General features: G+C 42.4%; 1 protein-coding gene across 1 annotated transcript in view; it reads left to right on the top strand.

The window, feature by feature from the left end:
• Positions 1-26,120, top strand: part of LOC147684192 (receptor-type tyrosine-protein phosphatase eta-like) — a 134,252-nt gene that overhangs the window by 73,537 nt on the left and 34,595 nt on the right. The window contains exons 8-9 of the mRNA XM_086942605.1: positions 11,462-11,716; positions 22,402-22,656. Coding sequence (XP_086798731.1) covers positions 11,462-11,716; positions 22,402-22,656 — 510 coding nt within the window. The remainder of the gene's footprint in view (positions 1-11,461; positions 11,717-22,401; positions 22,657-26,120) is intronic.

Genomic DNA, 26,120 nt, shown 5'->3' with positions numbered 1-26,120 from the left:
AAGACTATTGACGTCCCTGGTGGATTTGCTAAATGTTTGTGAATTTTCGGCACAAAATAAAATATTGGGGTCCTTTGAATTTTTTTTCAGCACAAAAACACAGGTTCTGGCCTTCTCCCCTGCTTTAGTTATACACGGCCCAGTTAGAACCTGGCCCACCAGGCCCATCTCTCCTTGTTATCAAAATATTTTTCAAACATCAAAAAGCTCTGAGCGGGACCAAATTAAAATCTTTGTCTGCTAAGTTCACACCTTGATTGTATTTTCTTGGGTAGTTAGTTCTGGCTTTCTGGAGGTCTGGCAGTCCAAACATTTTCCAAGTCTCAACTTTTCAGAGATTGTTGCGGAAGTCCAGCTATACGCAGCCAAGGATCCGAGGACCTTTTAAGGGTCAGAATATATTCCAGCAGACTCCTCCATTAGGTCTAGTTGTTACTGGGCAGGTCGGAACTTCAGGAAAAAAACTCTTACATATTGTTGTGTCCCTGTAGCCACACAGAAATTCAACCATCTGACCCATGGAGTCCACTTCTCTGACTTAGGTGCAAGTGTGAGAAGGTGCAGCCCTTCAGATCTCCTCACAGGTCTCAAACGGTAGGTGCAGTAATTTTTCTGTTCTTCCAGATGTCCAGAAAGTGTTTTGTGGAGGTGTGGTTGAGGTGCCATTTTTGAGGATTTTGCTAATTAGCAGATGGTGGTAACTACTCAATATTCCCTAACTAATGGAGTAAATGTTCCAAACCAAACAAGTTCATCCAGCTCAAAGATTTTTCCTTCTGACGTAGTCTCTGATATGGAATTTGAAATCATCTAACGGAACAAGGTTGCAGACTATATCTGAGAAAATCCATTCAAAGCCAGATAGCCAATGAACAAGCTCCCACTGACAATATCACATTTGGAAGGATAAACTCAGAATGGAAAAAGTTCAAATTTCTTACCCAGAGAGGTCCGCTCATTGGGTGATTCTTTTTGCACCTTCACCAGTCAAGATTTTCTAATTCTAACTTAGCCTTTTTTTTGGAGCTCAGTATCCTCCAACAGGGCCAAGCTGCAGGCTGAATCTGGGAAAGTAGCACTGAAATCAGAAAGGATCGCTGCAAAGGTTTGCTAAATATGTTTTACAAGCTTCAAAAAGCTTTGAGCAAGACCGAAATGAAATATATTAATGTTTGCCTGCTTAGGTCACACTTAAGTTGGATTGAATTGGGCAGTTGTTCCCGGTCCACCGTAGGTCCTGAATGTTCAAAGTTTTTCCAAGTCCCAACATTTCAGAGACTGTTGGGAAAGTCCAGCTGCACAAAGTCCAAAGACAGCATCAAAGGAACAAAACATACTATAGTATGTACATTCAACATGACACAGAACATCTGCCCCTGAAGGTGACCTGTGAGAAAGGCAGGGGTGTGTTTAGGGAAATGGCAGTCCATTACTCCTCAGCTACATGAAACGTATCCTAAGAACAACTTCTACCACTGGTCTGGTGTTCATCTGGTTAGCTTTGGCCTAGAGAACAACGGCTTCCCTATACTCTGGTCTCTTCTTACAATAACCTATGAATTGATAGTCTTCACCTTGTCCTTTTCAAGTTAATGATGATTCAGGAACCTTGCCAGCTACCCTTCCTCAGCTAACTCAAGCCTGCATACAACTCCAACATTATTTTGCACAACCTGCAAGATTTTCTAATAGAATACTACTCTACAATGAATCGCTATTTTGATATCTCTATTTAGGGAATGCAAAATGGAATGTACAAAAATAGAGATTTTCTAATAAGGAGTCCTACCTTTCAGCAGCCGGGTCTCCTCGTCTTCTTTCCCAGGGTACACCATGGACTCTGGGCTGAAAATCAAGAACCATTCTTTGGGTTGAGCAGCAAACTAGAGTTGGTAATGTAGGGATTTTCCAAACTCCAGCCAGGGGAGAGGTGGAAGGGAGTTCAACCCTCATAAGCCATGAGGTCCCTATGACTGAGGAGCCATCAAGAGGTTGTGGGGTCTTGGTTGTAGCAGGTAAGTAACAGTATGGAAGTACAGAAGTGCAAGTGAACTACAAAGTCAACATTTTTTGTGAGGTCTGTGGTTGGGAGTATGGATTCTTGAGGTTTCACCACAGTAAACTAGACCAGGGGGCAACCCCTATCAGCTTGCAGTCTGTCCATGTCTATTTGTTGCTTATTAGCTCCTTTCATAGTTTCATGGAGTTGTTTTGGTGGAGCCATCCATCTTGTGCCATGTCACAGTAGAGGGGTCCTAAATAAATCCCACTGTGCTTTATAATTAATACCATGCTCCAGACTGTGGATGAACATCTGTAGATATCACCTCCAGCATTTGCACAATATCCTTCCAATGTTTGGGCCCAAGCATAACTTCACACTTTTACCCACAGAGCTTATCAGCACTCCTTGCTCACGCGGTGGCCTACTGGTGACATAACAATGAACAGACTGTTTACCTTACTTTAGCACCTGTCAAAGTATCTGAGGAGGCACTATCTTCACATGTAAATAATGGTGTTTCTCTACAGTATTGCATTCTCAAATAGCATGCTACCTCAAATGTCCCCTATATATCCTAAAATGCAGCATGAAAAACTGATATGATCATTACTTGAACCCTCTGGTGGGCACCCCTCATCTCCCTTCCATCCTTTGCAGGCCACTTCTACTTGAAAAATTCTTCCTCTCCGTCACATCTATGATTGCCTTAATTTCTATTAATGGATTTCAGCGAAGTGCAAACAACTCATTTTGAAGATCACTACCTCTCCTTTTTTGGAAAATGACAACCTAATACTACTGAATTTCATCTAGCTAATCTATAAACCCTACCAAACACAGAGACTCACTCATCCCTCAAACACAGGGACTCGCTCTTCCCTCTCCTCTTCTATAGTGATCCATCCTCGTTAATTGCGGCAGTCTCAGAGCCCCTCCTTGGCTATTCAGCTCCGCCCTGAGTCCTGGTTGGACTGTGGTTAGCCACAGTAATTTCACGTCCAGAGAGTTAAACTTTGAACATCATCATTAATGTATATGGTTATATTTTGAGTGCCTGAACTGTCAAAAGTGTCACCGTTTATTTTGTATCCCTTGCCTTTTTAGATTCCCGAGCAGCGGCTCGGAGATGTTACTCTGTTGTTGTGGGCACCATTCAGAACTAGTATCTCAATGTCTTTTCCCTTATTGATTGTTCCCCAAGGTTTCTAAAATACATGTCGTCATTGAGTACATTGGTTGGAATAGGTGGATAATTTTGGTTGCGGGCTGTACTCCTGATGCGGATTACATTCCTATGCTTCAATCCTGACAATGTCTTCCTGCTGTGAGGAGACATGTTCAGGAGCTAGTTTAATACTAACAAACATACAAATTCAAGGTGTAAAGTTAGATTTTTTCTGGACAGCACAAGTAGAAATTAATGCAAACCCTTCCCTGCTACAACATTTGCTTACAGGCACAATCGTCAAAATGTTCAAAATCCATCTATTTACATGGAGGTTTTATTAATGGTAACACTTTTACCAGCAAAATGTTTTTGCATGGATAGCTATACTCTATACTACTATTATAAAGCGAGAACTGGGAACCTTGGAGGCGTTTAAACTCCAGAAGAACACCATCAATCATAACACCCAATACAGCGTTGGAAAGGGGAGGTCCAGGAGATGGACATAGGCTATACATTGCTACAACATATACATTACGAAGGCAAAACAACATTCCACAGAAAGTAGTTCCTTGTGGGCGTTGTTCTCAATGTGGGCGGTAACATTGGCAGAGGGGCATGTCCCATTCACTCGGTTTCAAGCACTCAAGCACACACACAACAGATTCTGCAGCACTCAAGCACACACACAACAGATTCTGCAACCACACACAAGCACACAATCAACACCGTTTTATGCACGTCCACTTCAGGAGGACATAATCATCGTTTAATGTGCAAAATCACGTTTTATGCACGTCCACTTCAGGACATCAACATCATAAAATGATCAAAATCGCTAAATAATAATGTGCATTTCGAAAGCTTCATACTCACTGTGTCCCCAGGGTTCACAGCCAACATAAACAAAGGGGCGCGGCTTCGGGATGAAAAGGGCCGGTAATACAAGACTATCAATCCAAGCCACACAAGCTTCCAATCGCGAAACACTCCTGGACGCCACTCATAGCAAAAGCATCCAATCACGCAACACTCCTGCCCGCGCCTCACAGCAAACAACCTTCAACAACCATCCAATCGCGGCAACAAGCATTCCAACAAACAACCAATGGCGCCGCACACATTACACAAATACCCAATCACGCAAGCACCGCACATTACACAAATAACCTATCATGCAAGCACCGTGCCTTCCACCAAACAACCAATGCCACCACACACATTACACTAATAACCAATCACGCAAGCAGTCACGCAAGTAACACATTTATTTTAAAGAAATTTCAGAAAAACATTCACCCATTGGTCAAACACGCACGTCATTTCTAGGAGCATTATTGCTGTTGGGGACACTTACGCGGCCAAACAAAACAACGGAGCAATTCATTTTTGCCAATTCTGTAGGCACCCACTGTTCTTCAAAGGGGATACACAGGGGCCGCCCAGGGACATCAGAACGCTAAACAACCCTCTTTGTCCAGGGACATAATAACAGTGAACAAGCCTCTTTCGCCAGGTACATAATAACGAGGAACAAGCCTCTTTCCTAAAAGGCATCATGTTCGCTCTTTAAACGCGGTGAACAAGCCTCTTTCACACAAGGTGTGAGAAGTTGGCCTGATATATGATGTTTCCAATTCTGGAACCACCTTGTATCAGTCCAAACAATCCCTTATGGTGTCTGGTTGTAAGTCAACCTTATAGACAAGCTATCTTAATGGTAGCATAGACTAAGCAGCCTTAAAGGCTAAACTCAAGAGGTCATGTTAAGCAAGCTGTTTTACCAATCACAATCCTGTAATATCAAATGAAAGGACACCACACAAGTATATATTATAAAAATATTTGTGTTTATTACTAAAATATTCCCCAGTACTCTTTATGAGCAAAGGGGCACAAGCGTTAAATCGAAAGCACAGTATAATATACAAAGTTGCACAATTATGGATGAGGGCGGGTGGCCACTCAAACCATATATTAAGAAAGTGGTATAAGAGATACCAATCGAACAGTGGTTAAGCCTAGGGCCAAGGGAATCGCTGGGAGCAGTCAGGACAAGCAATGCTGAAGTCGGGAAAAGCCCGCGGGATTCGGGTGCAGCGCTTAAAGCACACGCATGCACCAATGCAAAGTCAATGGTGCGTAAAAGTTACACAAATAGAGTTTAAGGATACTTCCGCTGAACCTAGAGGGACAAAACTTTAGACACAGACCCCAGAGGTGTGTACCAGTGTGGGAACACCGGCGTTGCAATGTTACCTCACCCACAGGAAACGGGTGCATAGGGTCGAAGTGGCGTCGGGTTTCGTCACGCAGGTTCTTGGTGCTTGAAGCTGAAGATGCTGCAGGCGAGGTGAAGGAGAAGTGTCCGGTGTGATCCAAGGGTGGATCAGAGTAGAAAAGTACCTGAAAGCAGAGGGGACAGAGTCTGGGTCACTCAGCAGTGACCAGGGTGGAACCAGGACGGAACCAGGCAATGTCGGGCGCAATCAGGTGGTTGTTGAGGAACTTCTCTCCGCTGCCACGTGGGCTCTGGGGCATCTGCGACATCCAGGAGGGGGTCACGAGCTGTCCCACGCAGGCTCTCACCGTCTGCGCTGTCGGCTTCAAGATCGGAGTCAACAACACTTGGCAAGAGCAATCCACGCAGGATTGGAAGATTGCTTCTCACTCGGACCAGGAGGGTCAGAGCGGGTGCTCCTTTTCAGAGGAGCTGGTGCAAGTCTGGAGCAACCAGAATCTCAAGTCGGTTTTATATTTTTGCCAGCACAGGGGCCACAAGCCAGCTGGCAAGTGACCGGGCCAACGCGTCGAGCCAAAGAAAGCAGAAGGGTCCCACGCAGCTCTCGTCGAGTGTAGAGGGGTGAGCTTCGGTGCAAGAGTGGCTCAGGGTTGGGGCTTCTCAAATCCCGGTGTACAGCTTCGAGGGTCACTCGTGGGCTGCACAATCAGCGTCTTGTGGTCTTTTCAAGATGGCGTGCCCCACGCTTTCGGTCGCCTCCACGGGTCTCAGCTCTGCAGGGACTGTGGATCGGCATCATGTTCTCTCTTTAAACGCTATTCACGTACTCGCGCACTATTGTTGGAAGGGGCTGCACAGGGGGTGCCCAGGAAAATCAACAATTATAGCAAGCCTCAAAACCATTACACAAGGAGGCATGATAAACGTTAATTAACCATCTAACGTTCTTGCAGGGAGAAACAAACACACAAACTCACAGCAGTCCCTCTAATTAGGACAAATAGCGCTCACAATACACAGTCACACCATTATTGCTGTGTGAACTACAGCATTATTTCTGTGAGACAGATTGTCAGAGGGCACAGAACGAGGCAGAATAATGCCGTTGCAAGGCACAGCACAGGGGGCAGCCAGGGACAACTTCAATGCTGTGTGGAATTACAAATTGTCAGAGGGCACAGAACTAAGCACAATAACGCTGTTGCAAGGCACAGCACAAGGGGCAGCCAGGGACAACTTAAATGCTGTGTGGACTTACAAATTATCACAGGGCAGATAACTAGGCACAATAACACTCTTGCAAGGCACAGCACAGGGGGCAGCCAGGGCCTCATTGAGGACACTTTACACACATCAAACTTCAATGCATGCTCGCAGCACTCACAATAATCTATACTACTATTATCTATACTACTATTATAAAGGAAGAACTTTGAGGCTTTGAGGCGGGTAAACTCGGGAACCACAGCACCAATCCACACACCCAATACATCTTTGCAATCCTCTGGGTGTGCAGATGGACATAGGCTATATAAAGTAAAAAAATACGTTATATTTAAAAAAAATTACATTAAAAAAAAGTAGTCCCTGAAAAGTAGCGCCGGCCGCGACCTGCGTGCTCACGTCAGGAGCGCGAGGAAAGCGGGGGACATGGCGCGGTGGAGGAGCGGTGACGAGCGGCTGGTGAGGAGCAGCAGACCGGGTGGACATGGCGCGGCGGAGGAGCTGTGACGAGTGGCCGGTGAGGAGCAGCGGACCGGCGGGAAGAGAGGTGAGCGGCGGAGCGGTGAACGGAGGAGCGGCGAAGAACAGAGGTGAGCGGCGGAGCGGTGAACTGAGGAGCGGGGGCTGAGGTAAGGTTCCGGGGGACAATGTCGGGGCATGCGGGAGACTCAGAGTGCCTCAACACGGACAATGTTGGGGCAGGCGGGGTCGCGGCAGGCGGGGGACGGGGACTTACGCACATTCTGTTGACAGACCGTGGTAGAGGCCTTTGCATAGTGGTAAGTCTGTCACCCAAGCTGGGCTGCGTTGATAGGTTCACCGGATTTCGAAAATCAAACACTGGAACATTGCATAAACAAGGAAGTAAGACTGCAATTTTTCATCGATCAGTGGGCACAAAATGACTTAACCAAAAGTGATCAGCATCATAGAAAACCCTAACAGTGAGTCACTAAAAGGAATTAAATGCAACGTTTACACACAGTGTCCTCTGTTTTATACTGCCATAATTGTGTACTTTTCAGCATTTCACAAGGTAAGGCTCCGGGGAACAATGTCGGGGCAGGCGGGTGTCGGGGCAGGCGGGGGACAGGGCGGGCGGGGGCCCAAAATGCTGGACAATGTCGGGGCAGGTGGGGGTCGGGGAAGCCTGATTGCTCCCGGACAACGTCGGGACGGGCTGCTAGTATGTTATATTAGAGAAGATTCCTTTCAAACGTTTAGTACCTTAAGAAGGGTTTCTTTAAAATGTGTTTATCAGCAGCATGAAAATTACTTTTTATATGTTGAAATGTTGGATTCAGCAATGTGGATTTAAATCACACGTTTTGTATACCTTTATTCATTTCAATCTTTAGACTGTCCCCACATATCCATGTAAACATCAATTTTTCAACTGACAACACGTTCATCTGCTGTTGTAGATTCTTAAAACAACTGTTTACTTTTACTTTCAACAATTTCTGCTCCTGATTTTAAAACAGAAAATTGTTGCAAACTTTTATTAAAAAGTCTGTAAAAACACAGAATCATAATACTTTTAATTTCAACTTACCAAATAATGTCAAACATAGTTGGAATCCTTAAATGTTAAGAATTTTCTCCATTATCTTCAGAAACTGATAAAATGTGCATAGGAAAATAAAACTTCAGCTTTACTATCAAAACATCATGTGGATCGCGAAATTGCCGAAAATCCCCAAATTCCGCGAGCGGAACGGATTTTGCGCCCATACTTAGTTCTAAATATCCCCAGCCAGCAATTCCCTACCTTTCCCAAAGCGATACAGGCATACAGTGGGGCGAATTTAGCCGACAATGTCAGTGCCTTGCGTTTGTCGGAACATATTGCTATTAAATGTGAATAAATTACAATGGAAGATCTCAATGATCATTTCCTTTCTCCCTAGAAAGGGTAACACTTCAAGCCCATCTTTGCTTCTTTTTGTTGTATAGAAGCCCAGTGATTGTTGTTAGTAGATAATCCTCCTGTGGTACAATGTTCTCCAATTTCTGGAGTTTATCCTTTGAGTCATGAAAATAAGATGACAAGCTCTTCATGAAAATGTATAGTTCTATCATGGTTTGTGTTTTTTTAGCTGTATGTTCATGGTAACCATGACTGGGTGTTACATAAAGAGATATTGTTTCTCTACCTATGTGATTATTTCTCTCTGGTACCATCTATTCACAAGAGTGCTGAGTGTTGTGGTTGGATTTCTGGAAAACTTTTCATAGTCGAGTTATCAGAAAGTTATTTCATTTTGTTCTGTACTGTAGTCATTGGTGTATATAGGATGACTGTTTTGAAACCTTTTTCCATTTTTTTTTATGCCAGCTCTTTGTTTTGTTTGAGTTCATTAGGTGCCATAATCTGTGTCTGCAAAAACGTCCCTGGCAGATATTCTAACTTTTAAAGATTTTTACCAAACTCTTTGTCCGATCCATTGTGACTACTGAATTGAAAAGGTCAATTGAGTTGCATAGAGGAACTACTGGTGTGAAGGTAGTTTTAGTCCTGAGTTTACTCAGTTTGCTATGTGAAGTATAAATTCCTAGTTCCTCTGCCTTAGTATCGATTTTGGGAAGGGTATCTGTATTCTGTTCCGACAGGATGGTGAGTAAATGAATGTCTTCTAATTCCTGCACTCTAAAGTTGCTCATGACAACTTGCATTGTGCCAAGTAAAACAGTTTTTAGTTTGTCTTTGAAGTATGTGTGTAGTTGGAGTTTGCATGTAAACTTGAATGGTCCGTCTTAATTTTGACCAAATCCCATTGACTTGTGGGGCACCATGATAGTGCGTTCTTCTGTGTTATTAGTTATGTTGTAATCATGTTACACATTGATAGGTTGGCAACTGTCTGGATTTTGGTTGGGTCTCCTTGCATAAATATTTCCTCTGTGCCTGTTTTGGAACTCCTGAAGTTGATGGTTTGATGTCCCAATTTGTGATAGGTGTGTATTCTGTTCTGGCATCTTGGGTGTTGATATTTCCCAAGCAAAGCCTCTGCACCTCTTTTTAAAAATGTTGGTGTTTGTTGTGGGTAGGAAACCTTCCTATGATTTAGTCTCTGATGAGGGCAGGGAAGATAGGGTTTTCTTTCTTTGAGAAGTACATATACTGGTATTGATATCTTATTTTTAGAAATGATATATACCAGTGCTTTCTAATAGTCCAGTTTTTCACTTCTAAATATCCATTTTTTTATTTTATGTTGTCCTCCTCATATTCATCAATTATTTTGTTTAGTATTTCATTTCATAGGTCCTTTGTTATTTCTCCCCAGCCTTTGGCTTCTTAGGTTATCCACTTCTTCTTTTTAGTTCTTGTATTCTTTCTGCGCCATCTCAATCAGTTAGGGTATCATATTGTTTGATCCCTCTCATAAGTTATCTTTAAATGTTTTGCATTTATTAGGAGATGTTATTTCTACAAGGGTAGATATGACAGTTCTGATGTCTCTAGGAATACAGTTTGCTTTAAGGATTTTAGGAATGCTGGCTCCCACCAACTTGATTGATTCTTTTTTAAAGTGCCTTTTCTATGGCTTGAAAGGATGAGTAAGCTGAAGAAGAACCAGGTGTGTTATACATTGTACCATGCTTCTACTTAAAACAATTGTAAGGAATTAAACTTAGTGTTCAGGCAATGGATTGCACAGGGAACACAGGCTGCAACAATGGAGTTAATAGTTGTTTAACCGCTTCGCCGCGGCGGCTTTTCCCGCTGTGCGCGGCATTTTTAAAAATCCCGCGTAACGTGACAAAGCCAGCTCGTCATCCGCGCAGCGCAGGTAACGCCCATGACGAGCTGGCTTTGTCATCCGCGGGGAAGGGGTTAAGGCCCTGAAGGTTAAATGTTACCCAATAATGGTTTTTTTAGACAATGAGATTTATTAAGATTTTGCTCCATGTTTTTGTCACAAAAGTGATTCAAACCGGTGAAAAATCTTTCTTTTCTAATTTACTTTCCCGCGCTTAAATTGTTTAGCACTGGAAATAATGTGAGAGTAATGCAAAGCGTTACTTAGCGTCATGGGGGCATACCAAGGGTGAAGCATGAGAATTCACACTAAACCCAATTTACTAAATAATGTAGACAGGGTTTAGTGAGCGAAAACTGGGCCCTTTCTAACATAGGCGCAAAGAAGGAGAAATCCTTTCATTTCTCCTTTCTTTTCCGATTTTGCACACATTCAAAGTGGGAAAAGGCTTCATGTAAGTCTAAGCATAGTATTTTGTAAACCAGTGCTAGACTCACGGAGACACCCGTGCACCATGGTTCAAAGGTGTCTCCGTGGTGCACGGCAGCGGATTTCAGCGCCGGCACTAGTGAGATGGGAGAAGAGTGCCTTATTTTTGTAAATTGGGCGCTCTCCTCCTCACGAAGCACAGCATTTGTGGCTGCTGCAGTGCGCTGTGTGAAAAGATAGTAAATCCCCCCCTAGGTTTGCTGCTGTGCAAGTTGCAGTACAATGGAGAGGGTGGTACCGACTGTCTTCCTGATCACTTCATGAAGGAACATGTATGAAAGAGGAATAAAAAAGAACCTCTTTGAATGACCTAAATCTGTATTTTATTGTTTACCTTCTTTTAAAGTGTGTGAGGAATTGTGATAAATTATAGAAACACAGTGACCAATTACAAGCACAAACACTCTACGAGGAATTCCTATCTAGAGCAATGTTTCGGATAAAGTGATGAGCACTCTGTGCCCCCTTCATATTTTCCATGGTATTTCTGCTAGAAAACAAAACTCAATTCAATACTTTATGTAACTCCTTTCATGCTAATTCTCTTTCTGTTTTCCTTATTTCAGAAAAACATCAAATTGTGAATCTTACCGTGGTAGAGGTTTCCATTGATTCAATTTCACTGAGCTGGGAACCAGGGACTAACGGAATAAGCTCCTATTTGGTGAAAATGGCAGGAAATCCTTCCTCAAATGTGACCACGCTTGCTGAATTTGTGAACATCACACATTTGATACCTGGGAATTACTACACATTCATAATCTCTGCTGTGTTTGGAAATGGTGATTTGGGATTTGAGTATGTAATATCTGAGTATACAGGTGAGTATTTTCTATATAAAAGTGAAATCATATGCAATTGCAGATGTTATATCAATCTTGTAAAGCTTTATTAACTGGATAATGTTAGTAACTCACAAAATAATAGAGAGGGATATATTCTAAATTCAACAAGCAGAGACAACACCCTTGCCTTGACTACAAATTCCATATTAAGCATACCTTTTAATGCATCTGCCTTAAAGAGAGTTCGGACTCTTAGATTTCATCTAATTGTGCTACTTATTTTGTAAATATTTTGTAGCAGAAAGTTTGAAGAGAATAACAATTGGATTCTGAACCAAAATCCCAATTTTGGTTAGAATGTACTCAAAAAGCTGCAGTGAGAAAGGCAGTCTGGCAATTGCTTCTCTGTTACTTCAGTGTATGTGCACATTTCGGACTTTTCACATATTCACAAACAGTTCCCAGAGAGGTCTGGGTGATCTATGCCAGTTCGATATTCAGATGACTGCTCAATTGCATAATAGTTCAGGAAGAAACATTTCCTACGTTTGAGAATTTTGAAAAGTGGAAATGTAAAATGCATGTTCAATGAGAATACATTTTTGGATTTTGAAAAAACATCCACAATAAACCAATACATTAGAGTGAACTCTCAACATGTTTGTCCATTAAGGGCCATATGTATCAAAATCCTATTTTGCAAATCTCAAATAGCGATGTTTTGCGAATCGCTATTTGAGAATCGTAAAATGCTATGTATGTAGGATTTGCAAAAAATTTTGCGAATCCTACATATTCCTTAAATGCGAATCTCAAATTGCGATTCGCAATTACGGAATACCTCCCCATTCATTCCTATGGGCCTAGAGGCCCATTGGAATGAATGGGAAGGCATTCTCAATTTGAGATTAGCATTTAGAGAATCGCAAATTGAGAATGCAATTTCAAGGGTGTCAAAAGGACACCCTGTTGCACCCTTGAAATAAGCATGGGTGCACATGTGGCACACATACATGCCCTAAAGGCATGTATGTGCTTCACGTTGCATTTTGAAAAATGCAAAAAAGTGCATTTTTCAAAGAAATCGCAAATTACCACCAACTTGAAGTTGGTGGTAATTTGCGATTCCTTAAGGCCAAATTGCACTTTTTTGGTGCTTCTTACATTGCATTTAAGAAATCGCAAAATTTGCAATTCCTTAAATGCAATAGCAAAATAAGGAATCGCAAATTTTGCAATTCCTTATTTTGCACGCAGATTTGCCTTCATACATAGCATTTAGCAAAATTGCGATCGCAAACACCGAAATTCTGCTAATTTCGGCATTTGCGATCGCAATTTTGCTTGATACATATGGCACTAAGTCACTTGATCGCAAAATGCATGAGCACATTTGCATTACTTAAGTGAATATAAAAAAAAGATGAAGTGCTGGGAGCTAAATGATAATATTGGCAGATATTACTGTAAGAATTTATATTTTGTAAATCATAAATAATTGTATATCTTAGTTTCAGCAATGGTGGAAAATCCCCCTGCAAATAAATTTTGCGTGCCTTCAGGGTGAACTAAGGAAGATTGTTTTACAAAGTGTACACTTCAGAAAGAAATGTTTCAAAATGTTCTCATTACCATCTCATTATGGGAATAACTGTTTAAGTATTGAACAGTTGATCCTTGAGATGTTGGTTCATACTTCATACCTGTATTCCGTCACATGTTTAAAGCATTTAAATCGTTATTTCGTTGAAATCAAAGCTTTATTTCTGGACTTTGTAAAGTAAAAGGTTACCGAATTTACAGATGTGAAAATGACCACATATGCAACTATATAAATCATCTTCTCAAATGACAACAACATGTGACTACTTCTGTAACTTCATATTGCAACAGATAAAATGTAGATTTTTTATTTCTTTTTTACAATAAGAAAACTGTTGCAAACTTTGATTAGAAAGCATCAGTAAAAATCAACTTATAACTTCAACTTTCAACCGCACTAAGATGTCAAACACAGTTAGCATTTTTTAAAATGTTTATATTAATAATATATGTGTTGTCAATAGATATGGTTTTATATATGAATACTTTTATGTTTCTTGTATTAACACATAATTCGTTTTTGTGTGTTTGGTTATTGATTTTATGAATTAAAATATTTTTTTCTATTCTTCACTATATTGTTGATAATGTGTGCTTCAACATTTTTATATTGTTTACATATTTAAATATTCAACAATGTTATGTATTTCAATGTGTGTGTTCAACACTGTTAAATTTAGATATTTTATACAGGAAAAGGTTTGTCTTTGATATTTCATTTTTTCCGGGTTGAGTATAAAATGGCATTATTTTTGTAATCAATATTATTTTGATGATATTTGAGTGAATTCATATTATTTTCAAAGGTATTCTGTCATGTAACGGGGAAGAATTGTGGCATGCCTTACAATTGCAAGGTCTTAACAACAACTTATTATATGCTGATAAGGTCGTTCACAGTAGTACGATTCTAAGAGCACATTATGGGCAAGAAGATGAATGCACTAAGACATTTCCTAAAAAGGCAGGAGTTTGCCAAGGTTGTGGGCTTTCACCTACAAAGGCTACTATTTGGTAAAAGTGGTAGAAATTGCACCTCAAATGTGATCATATTCATTAAATATGTGTCCATCACAAATATAATACTGGGTAATCACTACTGATTCTTAGGGCCCCATTAGGATGGTGGGCGGAATGCCCCCGCCAGGCTGGCGGTAGCCACCGCCAGCCTGGCGGGGGAAATCCGCCCGCCATCCTTCCCTGTATTCCCCCCCGCCATATTAAAATGGCGGGGGGACCACGGCGGTGCAAAACACCGCCCGCCACTTTTCCGTCCCGGCCGCCATGCGGCCGGGGTGGAAAACGAGTTACATGCAGGCGGTGTCTGTCAGACACCACCCGCAGTATTACTATAGGCATTTCACAATGCCTTTCCGTGGCGGCAATGCCGCCACGGAAAGGCATGCGGTGTTCACTCTGGGGGCCCCCTGTGGGCCCCCAGAGTGAAGTACAGGTGGGGGGTGCACATGGGGGGGTACCTATGGTACCCCCCTTCATTTGCATATACAAAGCGGCAGGCACCGCGCGGTGCCTGCCGCTTTGTATATGCAAATGCTGAAAAGCATTTCTAGCATTGTGGCGGGCGGTGCTGAGCGCTCCGCCCGCCACAATGCTAGAAATGCAGGATGTGCCCGCCACAGTGGCGGGCACATCCTAATGCCACCCCCGGGACCCCGGCCCTTATGGCGGGCTATCCCATTCCCCGCTAGGATGACGGGCGGACAAAGTACGCCCGTCATCCTAATAGGCCCCTTAATCTCAGCTGTTTCTGGAAGTAGTCTATTATGAAAGTGTAATCACAACAAAGTGAAAGTCAAGTTTTTTGGTTTGAACTCAACTGAGATCAACAATTATTAAATATTAAAAATGATTCATTCTTTCCATACACCATTACAAACAACAATTTAAAAAGTTTAAAAAATGTCACATATACTCATTCAAATAAAACAATATTAGAGAAATTTAAATTTAAAATGCAGAGGAAATAAATAACAGCTGTGTGGTATTGCAACTGCAGGGCATATAAAAACATGCATAGTTTAAATCTTGAATCCCTCTATTAAGCAAGCTGCAAACTATTCTGGTGTATTGAACTGGACCAAGGACATTTATCTGTATTCAAAAGAAGAATGCCCAATCTGAGTGTGATTTTGACCTGAATAACTCGGATCTAATATAAGTGATAAGAAAAATGTGTGAGCAATTATACATTATGACTTCTAAAAATGATTCATACAGCTTTGGTTTCTTGCAATGGGAATCGTCAACAGAAAAACGAAAAGCATCATTATGATGCGGGTTGGACTTTTGTCCGACTGGCACTGTAGTGGAAGCAGGACCACCCAACTAGAAGTTGGCAGTCCCACTGCCCTTATTACGAAGAGACCACAATGCCTGTGGTGACAAAGTGTATATTTTCCATTCCGGTGTGTGCTGCAAGCTGACCGTGTGACAGGCACCATCCGGTGCCTGCCACATGATGCAGGGCTGTTTAGTGAGGCACCGTAGGTGCCCCCCAGGCCCCATTGTGGAGGGCCTAGGAGGCCCTGCTAGGGGCTCCTAAAGTCCCTTTCAGCCTGCCTTTTCATGGCAGGCTGAAAGGCATCCTCCTCGACCTCTCTGCAGCCTTCGACACAGTCTGCCACAGCACCCTTTTACAACGCCTCAGAAACATCGGAATCCAAGGAAAAGCACTTGAATGGATCACCTCATTCCTCACCGGAAGAACCCAGAAAGTCCGCCTTCCACCATTCAAGTCCGAGGCCACTGAAGTCATCTGTGGCGTACCCCAAGGGTCCTCACTCAGTCCCACCCTCTTCAACGTATACATGAGCCCCCTCGCGGCCATCGCCCGCCAACACAACCTCAACATCATCTCTTATGCGGATGACACTCAACTGATCCTTTCTCTCACCAATGACCCCAGCACCGCCAAAACTAACCTACACGAAGGAATGAAAGAAGTTGCCGAATGGATGAAACACAGCCGTCTGAAACTGAACTCAGATAAAACAGAAGTCCTCATCTTAGGTACATCCCCCTCTGCATGGGACGACTCTTGGTGGCCGGAAGCCCTTGGAAAAGCACCCATCCCGACAGACCACGCACGGAACCTAGGCGTTATCCTGGATTCTTCACTCTCAATGAACAGACAAGTCAGCGCCGTATCCTCATCCTGCTTCAACATCCTTCGCATGCTCAAAAAAACATTTCGCTGGATCCCCACGAAACCAGAAAAACAGTCACCCATGCTCTGGTCACGAGCCGACTAGACTACGGAAACACCCTCTACGCAGGTACTACCGCTAAACTCCAGAAGAAACTCCAACGAATCCAAAACGCCTCAGCCAGGATCATATTAGACATCCCACGCAACGAACACATCTCTGGTCACCTGAAAGACCTCCACTGGCTACCCGTCAATAAGAGGATCACTTTCCGACTGCTAACCCACGCACACAAATCACTCTACGACATCGGACCAGAATGCCTCAACTCACGACTGTCCTTCTACACCCCCTCCCGCCAACTACGTTCTTCCAGCCAAGCCCTTGCCACTGTACCTCGCATCAACAAGACCACCATGGGAGGCAGATCCTTCTCATACCTGGCTGCCAAAACATGGAACTCACTCCCCACTTACCTTCGCCGTACCCAGAACCACCTAGCATTCAGAAAGCAACTTAAAACGTGGATATTTGACAAGAAATCCTCCTCCCCTCCCTAAGCGCCTTGAGACCCTCTGGGTATGTAGTGTGCTATATAAATTCGCTGACTTGACTAACTGTCATGAAAGGGCAGGCAGAAAGGGACATTGTAATCTCTACGGCGATATTGGAGCAGGCACTGCCCCTATTGTAGGGATTACTGATGCTCTGACGGGCTTCAGGCATCGGACTGCCCCTCCGCCCGCTGCCTCCGACCGCACGCATTGTAATATGTCAGTCAGACCGCCGCAAGAGATGGTGGTCAGGATGGATGTGACGAGCCATTGGATGTGGCTCGAACAGCCTCGTAATGACCCCCTAAATCTTGATAATGCATGTTTTAAAAAAATTCTAACTTGTTGAATAGTCCATTATTGGAAGTGTTCTATTTTGCAATCCAGTTATCCAAAGGCAAACATAAGGTTTATTGTGTTTTTCTCAGGTACTGCAAATGTTTTCTGCTTTAATGGGTGGCTAAGGGTGCCCTCTGATGCATGCAGTAGATAGTAAGGCCAGCATACTACATATACAATTGAAGAGGCAAAATAATTATTAATACAAATTCCAAATGCAACAACTTGACTAGAGTTGCTTTACTCACTGTAGTTACCTTGTGTAGGACCTTCCCCTCGTGAAGATTTAAAGATGTCCATTACTAATTGGAACATGATCAAGTGCGTATATGAGAATTGGTGGAATTTTTATTCTATACATTTATAATTAAAATGTCTCCTTCCTGAAGCTATATTAAATGTATTTAAAGCACCAGCCTGTGTAAAAACATTGGAGCTCATTACGATGGCGGACGACACGAGTCCATCCACCATTGTCACAGGAATTGGGACCATCCGCCTATATGGAAGCGGTCCTGACTATGGAATTACACTGCAACCACCACGGTGGCGGTCGCATTGGGGCATGTTTACCATTGCGGTGGGTGCTGCAGGCTGCAGCACCCTCTGTAATGAAGGTCTTGCATTTACCTGCACTACATTGCAGGCGCCATGCGGTGTCTGCCACTTAGTGCCTGGAAATGTGGGGGTACCATGGGTACCCCTCCAGTGCACCCTCATCTTTCCCCAATACAAGGGAGGCCCACAATGGGCAGTGCCTACCCCTTGGTGTAGGGATATGTTGCCCCCTAGGGCCTATGTCCCTAGCCTGGGGAGTTAGGAGGGCCCACTACAGGCCCCCAAATCCGTTTCTGATTTCTTTTTGCTGTGAGTTGACTCCGCAGAACGACAGGTGGAAAGGGATATTGTAATCCCTACTGTGGTGCCTGACAGGCACAGCCGCAATTCTGGGATTCCAGGGAGGTCCGACAGGCGGTCAGATACAGATCACCTGTCTGGACCATGGCGGTCAGTGTTTCCTACTGCCACCCATCAAAATGCCATTGTTATATGGTGGTCGCAAATGGCCGAATTTTCTGTTTGCAACTGCTAAAACCATCGTACACCTGGCCCATGATTTAAAATTTGGCTAAAAATCTATAAACGCCAACTGTGGTCATCTGGTTGCTCTTACCTAAGGCGAGAGTTAAGAATGACCATGATCGAGCATGGGTCAGATACAGAAACCAGAAGTTTTAACATAGTACTTAGACCCCAATTTACTAAGCCTTTGTGTGCTTGCTTCATGCAAGGTTATGCAAGGATAACAAAAAGGCTTTAATAAGATTTACAAAGCCACTCAAGCGACTATTTGCTCTGCCTAGCATGGCTTTGTAAAGAAATGTAACACAATGCAGCACCTTGTGGTGCTTTATGTTACATTGTGAGCTGGTAGCCATTCCATTGGTGGAACATGGGATTCCCGTGAATCCACCTGTGGATTTGATGCAATTACAGATCTACAAAGTTTTTAAACCTGGAATTGTGTCAAATTATTACGCCTTCCAGAGGATGGAGTAATGTGGAAAAAAATCTATTTTCTTCTGAATATTTCTTTTCTCTGTGTGATCATCGCATAATGCATACTGCATCATGCAAATAGCAGAAAATACCTCTTTGGATTGTTTTTCTGCAGGAAGGTATACCTTCCTTCAAAAAGTGGATCCCACCCAGAAAGCAAGAACCCTTGCACTATTGTTGCATAGGCAATAGGCAGCACACAGTGTGCCAGTGCATGGACAGAGCAGAAATGCTCCTTATCATTTTAAATATTGAGCATTTCTGCCCTCTTCATTTCACACAATGCAGCATATGTAATCAAGTTCCCTTGCTGTGTAGCCTTGTGTGAAATAATAGTAAATATGCCCTTTAGTCTCTGATATAGAAGTAAAAAGCATCAGCAGGCAAGGCAAGGCAAGGCAGCAGGCTGTGACCCAAATGTACTTCATAACATCGTTAAGTTGCTGGACAAGGTCGTAGACTTTTAGTGGGAAAGCTTTGAGTGGGAGAAATTTTCCTTTTAGACCGACAAAAGGTTCTTCCCCAGTCAGATACTTTGTCACCTTCCTCCAGTGAAGATTTCTTTGTTCAGACTTTGTCACATTTTTTGATAACTTCCAATGGGTCCAGGTTGCAAGCTGTAGCTGAAGAGGGTTCCACAATGCTGGTCAACTTCTCTGTGAGGCTCCTGAAATGGATTTACAGCCGCGGAAAAGCTCCCAGCATGAGCAATTTCAATCTCTGACGCAGCAGCAATGCACTTTTTTTCGGATTGGCTTGGCAGGTTGATCTTAGTCCTCCAGAAGTCTAAAGAGTTAAAAGGTTTCTAAGTGCCACGTTTCAGGAAGTGTTACAAGGAGTACACTTTGATCCACCCTAGGGTCCCCGGACCTCAGGAACAGCCCTTTGGGTTCAAGAATCACTCCAACAGAAGCCACCAGCAGGGTCTAGGGCAGCTCCAGTTGCAGGAAAGACCTCTCAAGCTTATTGTGTACTGGATCTTGAACATTAGGTCAGCCTTAGCACCCTTGGAATGTTCAGTCTTTTAGGTACTTCTCAGGTCTCAGACAGTAGGTTGAGTCCTCTTCTGATCTTCGACAGTGAGTTCAAGGCTGCGAGTCTGGCGACAGGTAGAGAAAAGCAAAAGGACAAGAAAAACTAGCATATCTAAAAAACTAAAGTAAAAAAATCAGGGTGAAAAGTTAGGAAAGCTTTGAAGAGCCTGCAATTAAGGAAATAAATAAGGGGAACAGCAATAGTGAAGCCATCCTTTGCTTATCACTACTGCCATTTGTTTTTCTTCTCCTTCGTTCTTTTCTACTGTATTTTTATGTGGAAACCCTAAATTAGTTCATCCCTTCCTTAATAGTGAGTAAAATGTGTAATTTAATTTCTGAACATACTGCAGAGTAACACCTAATTACATGAAAACAGGAAGTAAATTAATGTAGAGCTGCATCATGAGTTAAAATTAAAGAAGTGCAGTATGAACGGAATGAAGATTAAGGTAAGAACATTAAGAGAAAAAAATGGAAGATTAGGATGGCTAGCTACTGAATTCAACAAACTTATTTTTTTTAAATTTATTTATTTAAGAATTTATAGAGCGCGTGACTGCCCGTGAGCGTCCCAGCGCTAGAGATAGATATAAGCGACTGGTGGTGAGAGTCTTATGGGAACAGCCAGGTCTTAAGCTCTTTACGAAATGCAGTGAGGTTGGATTGTGCCCGCATCTGTAGAGGGAGCGAGTTCCATAATTTGGAGGCGTTGTATGAAAACAAACGTCCCCCTGATCCCGCCCTCTTGATCTTGGGTATCAGAGTCAGGTGTGCATTCGTGGAACGAAGTGTCCTTTTGGTGATGTAGGGGACGATGAGATCTTTGAGGATAGGTGGGGCTTTGCGGTTCAGGATTTTGTGGTTCAAACAGAGGGCCTTAAACTGCACTCTTTCACATATTGGCAGCCAATGGAGAGCCCGAAGAGCCAGTTTAGCAGAGCATCGGTTGTTAGTGCCTGTTAGAATCCGGGCAGCTGCGTTCTGCACCACTTGTAGTCTAGTCGTCACTTTCTTAGTTACCTGCAGCCATTCTTTTCTCAAGAGGCATCAGGCAGACAATAATAGCACCTGTAAAGAGAAGGGAAGTAAAACTTCTATGGAACCAGGAATGAGAACAGTCTAGACTGTGCCAATTATAATGGACTAAGCAAATTACCTGAAAATACAAAGAAAAGAAAGGCAAAAGAAACCTGAACATTTTCCCTCAACTGTGCATTAATAACTGGGACCCTGTCCATTCCCCCACAACCCAGACTCACGTCTATAATCACTCTTCCTCTGTAATCAGCCTAAAGCAGCTATGGTGGCAGCTCTTCTCTCATTAAGATTGATGCCTGTCTGACTGAGGGAACGTGGGAAGGGCCTAAGCAGGTGTCAGCTAAAATTTGCCTATGACAAGGTAGGCTCATTGTAGTTACTCACGATCTTGGTAATAGTCTAGTGTCAAGGGAAAAACAACATAACTGCTCTCTCAAACCTTTTCATGACTTGAAAGCTGTTTTATCACCTCATCAAGGGGGCTTTTCAGCTGCCAGGTGACAATGGAGCTCATGCAAAACGGGCCTTCAAAAGTTTCAGCAGGGAAAAGGTAACTTTATAAAAATTACCTTTTCCTTTAATAGTTAGCACAAATATCAATTTCCTATTGCGTTATATTTTGAATGATTATTAAAAATTGCCTTTGAATCATATGTCTAGCTGTTTTCTAACCATAATTTAGCATTATAGCATGTAATAATGTGAACTAGTGTTTTCCAATGAAACATCCAGCTTTGCTACAGTTAAATTGTTTTTGGGGCTTTTGTAAGATTATGCTTTAGACGTCCAACTTTTAAATGTCATGCACCCTGCCTTATACGCAATAAGTGTTACTTGGATGTGGCTTACAACTATTCTAAAGAGAAGTCCTATCAAAAGGGTTATTTTGACAGGTCGAATTTGAAGTTAGTTTTCAAATTGCACATTCAGGCTACAAGGACAGGTCTGCAGTAGTTTTTGCTTTCTCTCTATGTAGTGGATAGCACACAAGATACTGCAGTCCGCTAGTGACATTTAACTTACAGGCCTTAGGTACACTTTGCACCATATACTAGGGACTTACAGGTAAGTCAGATATGCCATGATGGGGTATGCCAATTTCTTCATTTTGAGAAGACAGCATCAACACTTTACCACTGGTTAACAGGGGAATGGTGACAAAAGTTCTACAGCTAGCGAATAAAAGGGTTCATCAAACCGGCAAAATATATTTTTATGAGCAAAAACCTTCACAGTTAACCACCCATTTAAAACAAGCAATACAGAGCAGTTAATGCCCTCAATATAGGGCATTATCTACTATTAGCATTCTATTATATCTTAATGATGTTTTCTATGATATTTCTCTTAGAAAAAATCTTCCAATTCAAACAGTTCTTTACATAATGTATTTGAGAGTAACTAAAATTCTTTTCTTCTTTCAGTACCCAATGTAACCAACAATCTAAGCATCACAGATGTTTCTATTGATTCAATTTCTCTCAGTTGGCTACCACCGTCTGGCAACAAAAGCTACTATTTGATACAAGTTGTAGGAAATCCTGCCTCAAATGTGTCAGTATTCACTGAATATGAATACATCACAAACCTAATACCTGGGAACCACTACACATTTGTAGTCTCAGCTGTGTCTGGAAGTGGCCTATTGGGAGAGAGCAGTGTTATATCACAATACACAGGTGAGCATTTTATATATGAAATAAATTAACAATTATGGTTGGTCATTTTAGATGCAAGCTTTAAAAACTGGATACAAAATTCAGACCCTTGTCTTTCGTCAAATTGGTTCAACTGAATAGGTGCACCATTGATGGAAATATGTATTTTTTCCTCATTGAGCCATGCCAGGCCTTGAATTCCCGGCATGTTTGGGCAGAACTTATGTCATCGGGTATTGGCACACTTAAGGGCCCATTAGGATCTCGGGCGGATCGCCACCGCCCTCATGGCGGTGACGATCTGCCCGAGATCTGTCCCCGCCCGCCATCCATTTCTGCGGTGGACTGAAAGACCGTCCGCCGCTTTTTCGCCCGGTCAACAAGTTGACAGGGCGGAAAAGAGTTTAATATGGTTGCGGTGTCTGTCAGACACCGTCAGTCATATTATCATGGGTGCGGAAACATGCCTTTCAGTGGTGGCAAGGCATGTGGTAATTGCTTTCGGGGGTCCATTGCAGGCCCCCAGGGACTCAAGGGGGTGGGGTATGCACATGGGGGGTACCTATGGTACCCCCTGCAGTTTCATGCACAAAATGCCTTCCTGGCATTGTGGCGGGCGGTGCTGAGTGCACCGCCCGCCACAATGACAGGAATGCAGGATGCGCCTGTCACTGTGGCGGGCGCATTCTTATGGCCCCCAGGGGACCCCCGTCCTTATGGCGAGCGGTCCCATTTCCCGATAGGATGGCGGGCGGACAATATCCGCCCGCCATCCTGATGATCCCCTTATTTCTATATGTGTTTTTCTCACTCACAACAAATTACTTGTAAATGCGTATGTAGCTGGACTTGATCATAGGGAACCTCATTACTATGGCAGGCCCTATTCACAATATAATTGCTGTTTTTTTTTTAACCTTCACTGTTATTGACTGTGTGGGAATTTATTTGGTGAAGGGGAGTACACTCCGCCAGAGTGTTCCTAAAAGCCCACATTGGGGCCATGTGACACCTTGGCAAATTCCCTTTTGTATAATACATGAGGAATGTACTCCTACTGTTGTTTCACTATGTGTGTTACTTGTGAGTGTCATAGTCTCACGCTGCATGTGACTTTCTGCATTCAGCATAACTTTGGACCACACTCGGTATCACAATGGTCAGGATTATTCTCTGCTTCTCACATGCCACATTGACCATAATTTTTACCCCACACCTAGGGCATAGTTATGAGTTGGCAGTCCGAGGACCACCAAACTCACGGTGCAACAGCAGTGGCAGTTAGGCCGCTGCTAAACGGCAGTCTGATTGCCTGATTACAACATGGGTGGTCAGACTGCCATGGCACTCCTGCAACCACCAGGGATTGGAGATCCCTGGCAGTGGTGCGGCAGTCTGAGGGCCGCAATATGCTTGGTGGTGCCCTGCAGCATCACCAGCATATGATGACTTTCCACCTGCCAGCGGTCTCATAGAGGTGCTTATTCCATGAAACCGCTGGCAGTGAGGAAAGGAAGGTGGCCCTAAAGGGCCCACTCATGACCCTGTGCATGGGGGTGCATGCACGGGGGCTCATGTTGTGGCCCCATGTGCATTCATCCCATTCTTGCACCGTACGCACTTAACAGTCTATGCTGTGCAGAAACATACACTGGAGGTCCAGCGGGGTGCAGTTTAAAGCTCACATAGGAGCCATTTAACTGCGCACACCGCCTGAAGGCCACGTTCCCCCACCAGATCACAGTAATACTCGTAGTCGGTCAGGTGGACGGGCGGTGGCCCTGGTTGGTTATTTGGGAGCAGGGCAGTGGAGTGGCATCCCGCTCCCACACTGCAAAACTTGTAATCAAGCCCATAGTGTTCATTCATAGCCACTATATAAAAACATCTCCATGGTTCTGTCACAGTGACCACAGCATGGAAGTTTTTGCATGAATTCTCACCCACTGCAGATTCCATAAATGTTTATGATAAACTTAAATAATATTGATCTTTTCCTTTCTCTCTCTTTAGTTCGCCTTTCCTCACTCTTACCCCTCTCTTTTGATTTTACAGGTTCTCATATTTATTCTTTTTCTTCTCATATTTTTTTATGTATACTGGTAAACATTGTATTATATTGAGATGATCTCTAAATTTGAGGGGATTGAAGCGTTGTTGACCTAATCACTCTGACCCAACTGAATATATACACTTGATTAATGGGTGCATCAGTGTTGTTTTTTACGGAGTTGTGACTTTGATTCTATGTATTATTTGTCACTCACTTTATTGCCCGTGTGTTTTTTTATTCCTGTATATGTGTGTTTCGTTGAAGTAACCACCACTACAGATTATTTATAATTTTCTGTATTCATAAAATGTAATTTTAAAAGTTGATCGGACACTCCCTGGACAATATTTATGCTCCCAGTGTATTATATTTTTCCAATTGCCATTTAGGGACCTATTTTCCTTGTAGTATTCAGACAAAATATCGAAAAAGATATCGAGGAGCAGAAATATTGAGTTTTGAATATCATGATGCACAAATATCGTGTGCAAAAATATAATTCACAAGACTTTAGATTTTAAGGTAAGTAATATTAATGTTAAAAATATATATGTTGTTAATAATGATGTTAACCCATTGGCTGCTGCTGTCGGCCAATGGCCATCGCGAGCACTACCTCGGCAGTCCTCCGCACATCCGTTGGCCAACACTGCCCGCCCCGTTTTATAGAACGGTCCGCACTGGCGCGGAACTTTCAGCGCAGCCAACGGGTTAAAGATATCTATGTTGTTAATATTGTTTCCAAAAATATTGTTGTTAATAATATCATCTTTAAACTATTTGTATGTATTATGGTATATATTTTTCCTGGGTATGTTGTCAACTGTTTGTATAATGTTTTCTTATATAGTTTGCACATTTTTAATTGTTTTTTAAATTGAATGTAATAGTTTATTTGTATTTTTAGTGCCACAGTGGGTTGTGGGGTTTATAAGAGAACAGAGTGTCAAGTAAATTAAGGATAGTCATTAATTAATTTTTAATTAATATTAAATATTTTGTTGATAATTATATTAACAGTGTCATAAATATTTTACTATGTTCGGTTTTAGATACGGATTGTGGGGTTTCTATGGGTATAAGGTGGAAAGTAATGTAATTATAATTCTTTACTAATTATTATTGAATTATTATTCATTATTTATTTGATAATTAATTATGTACACAGGTTAATTTTTTTTAATTAATTTGTTTGGTGTGGGTAGGTTTTTTTTATATAGGTAAAGGGTGTGAAGGAAAATCATTATATAATTAATGTTAGTTATTAATAATTATTTACTTAATAATTCATTATGTAAATTATGGAATTGAGTTTGTTTTCAGGTTATATATTAGTTGTGCATTGTTGTTGGGATAATGAGAGGGAAGTTAATTAAATATAATTATTTTATCATTAGTTAATTACTATTGATCATTTCTTTGATAATTAATT

Source organism: Lissotriton vulgaris, chromosome 11 (assembly GCF_964263255.1).
Source record: "Lissotriton vulgaris chromosome 11, aLisVul1.2, whole genome shotgun sequence".
Taxonomy (NCBI): domain Eukaryota; kingdom Metazoa; phylum Chordata; class Amphibia; order Caudata; family Salamandridae; genus Lissotriton; species Lissotriton vulgaris.
Note: the sequence above shows the minus strand (reverse complement) of the source record. Positions and strands in the feature narration are given on the sequence as shown.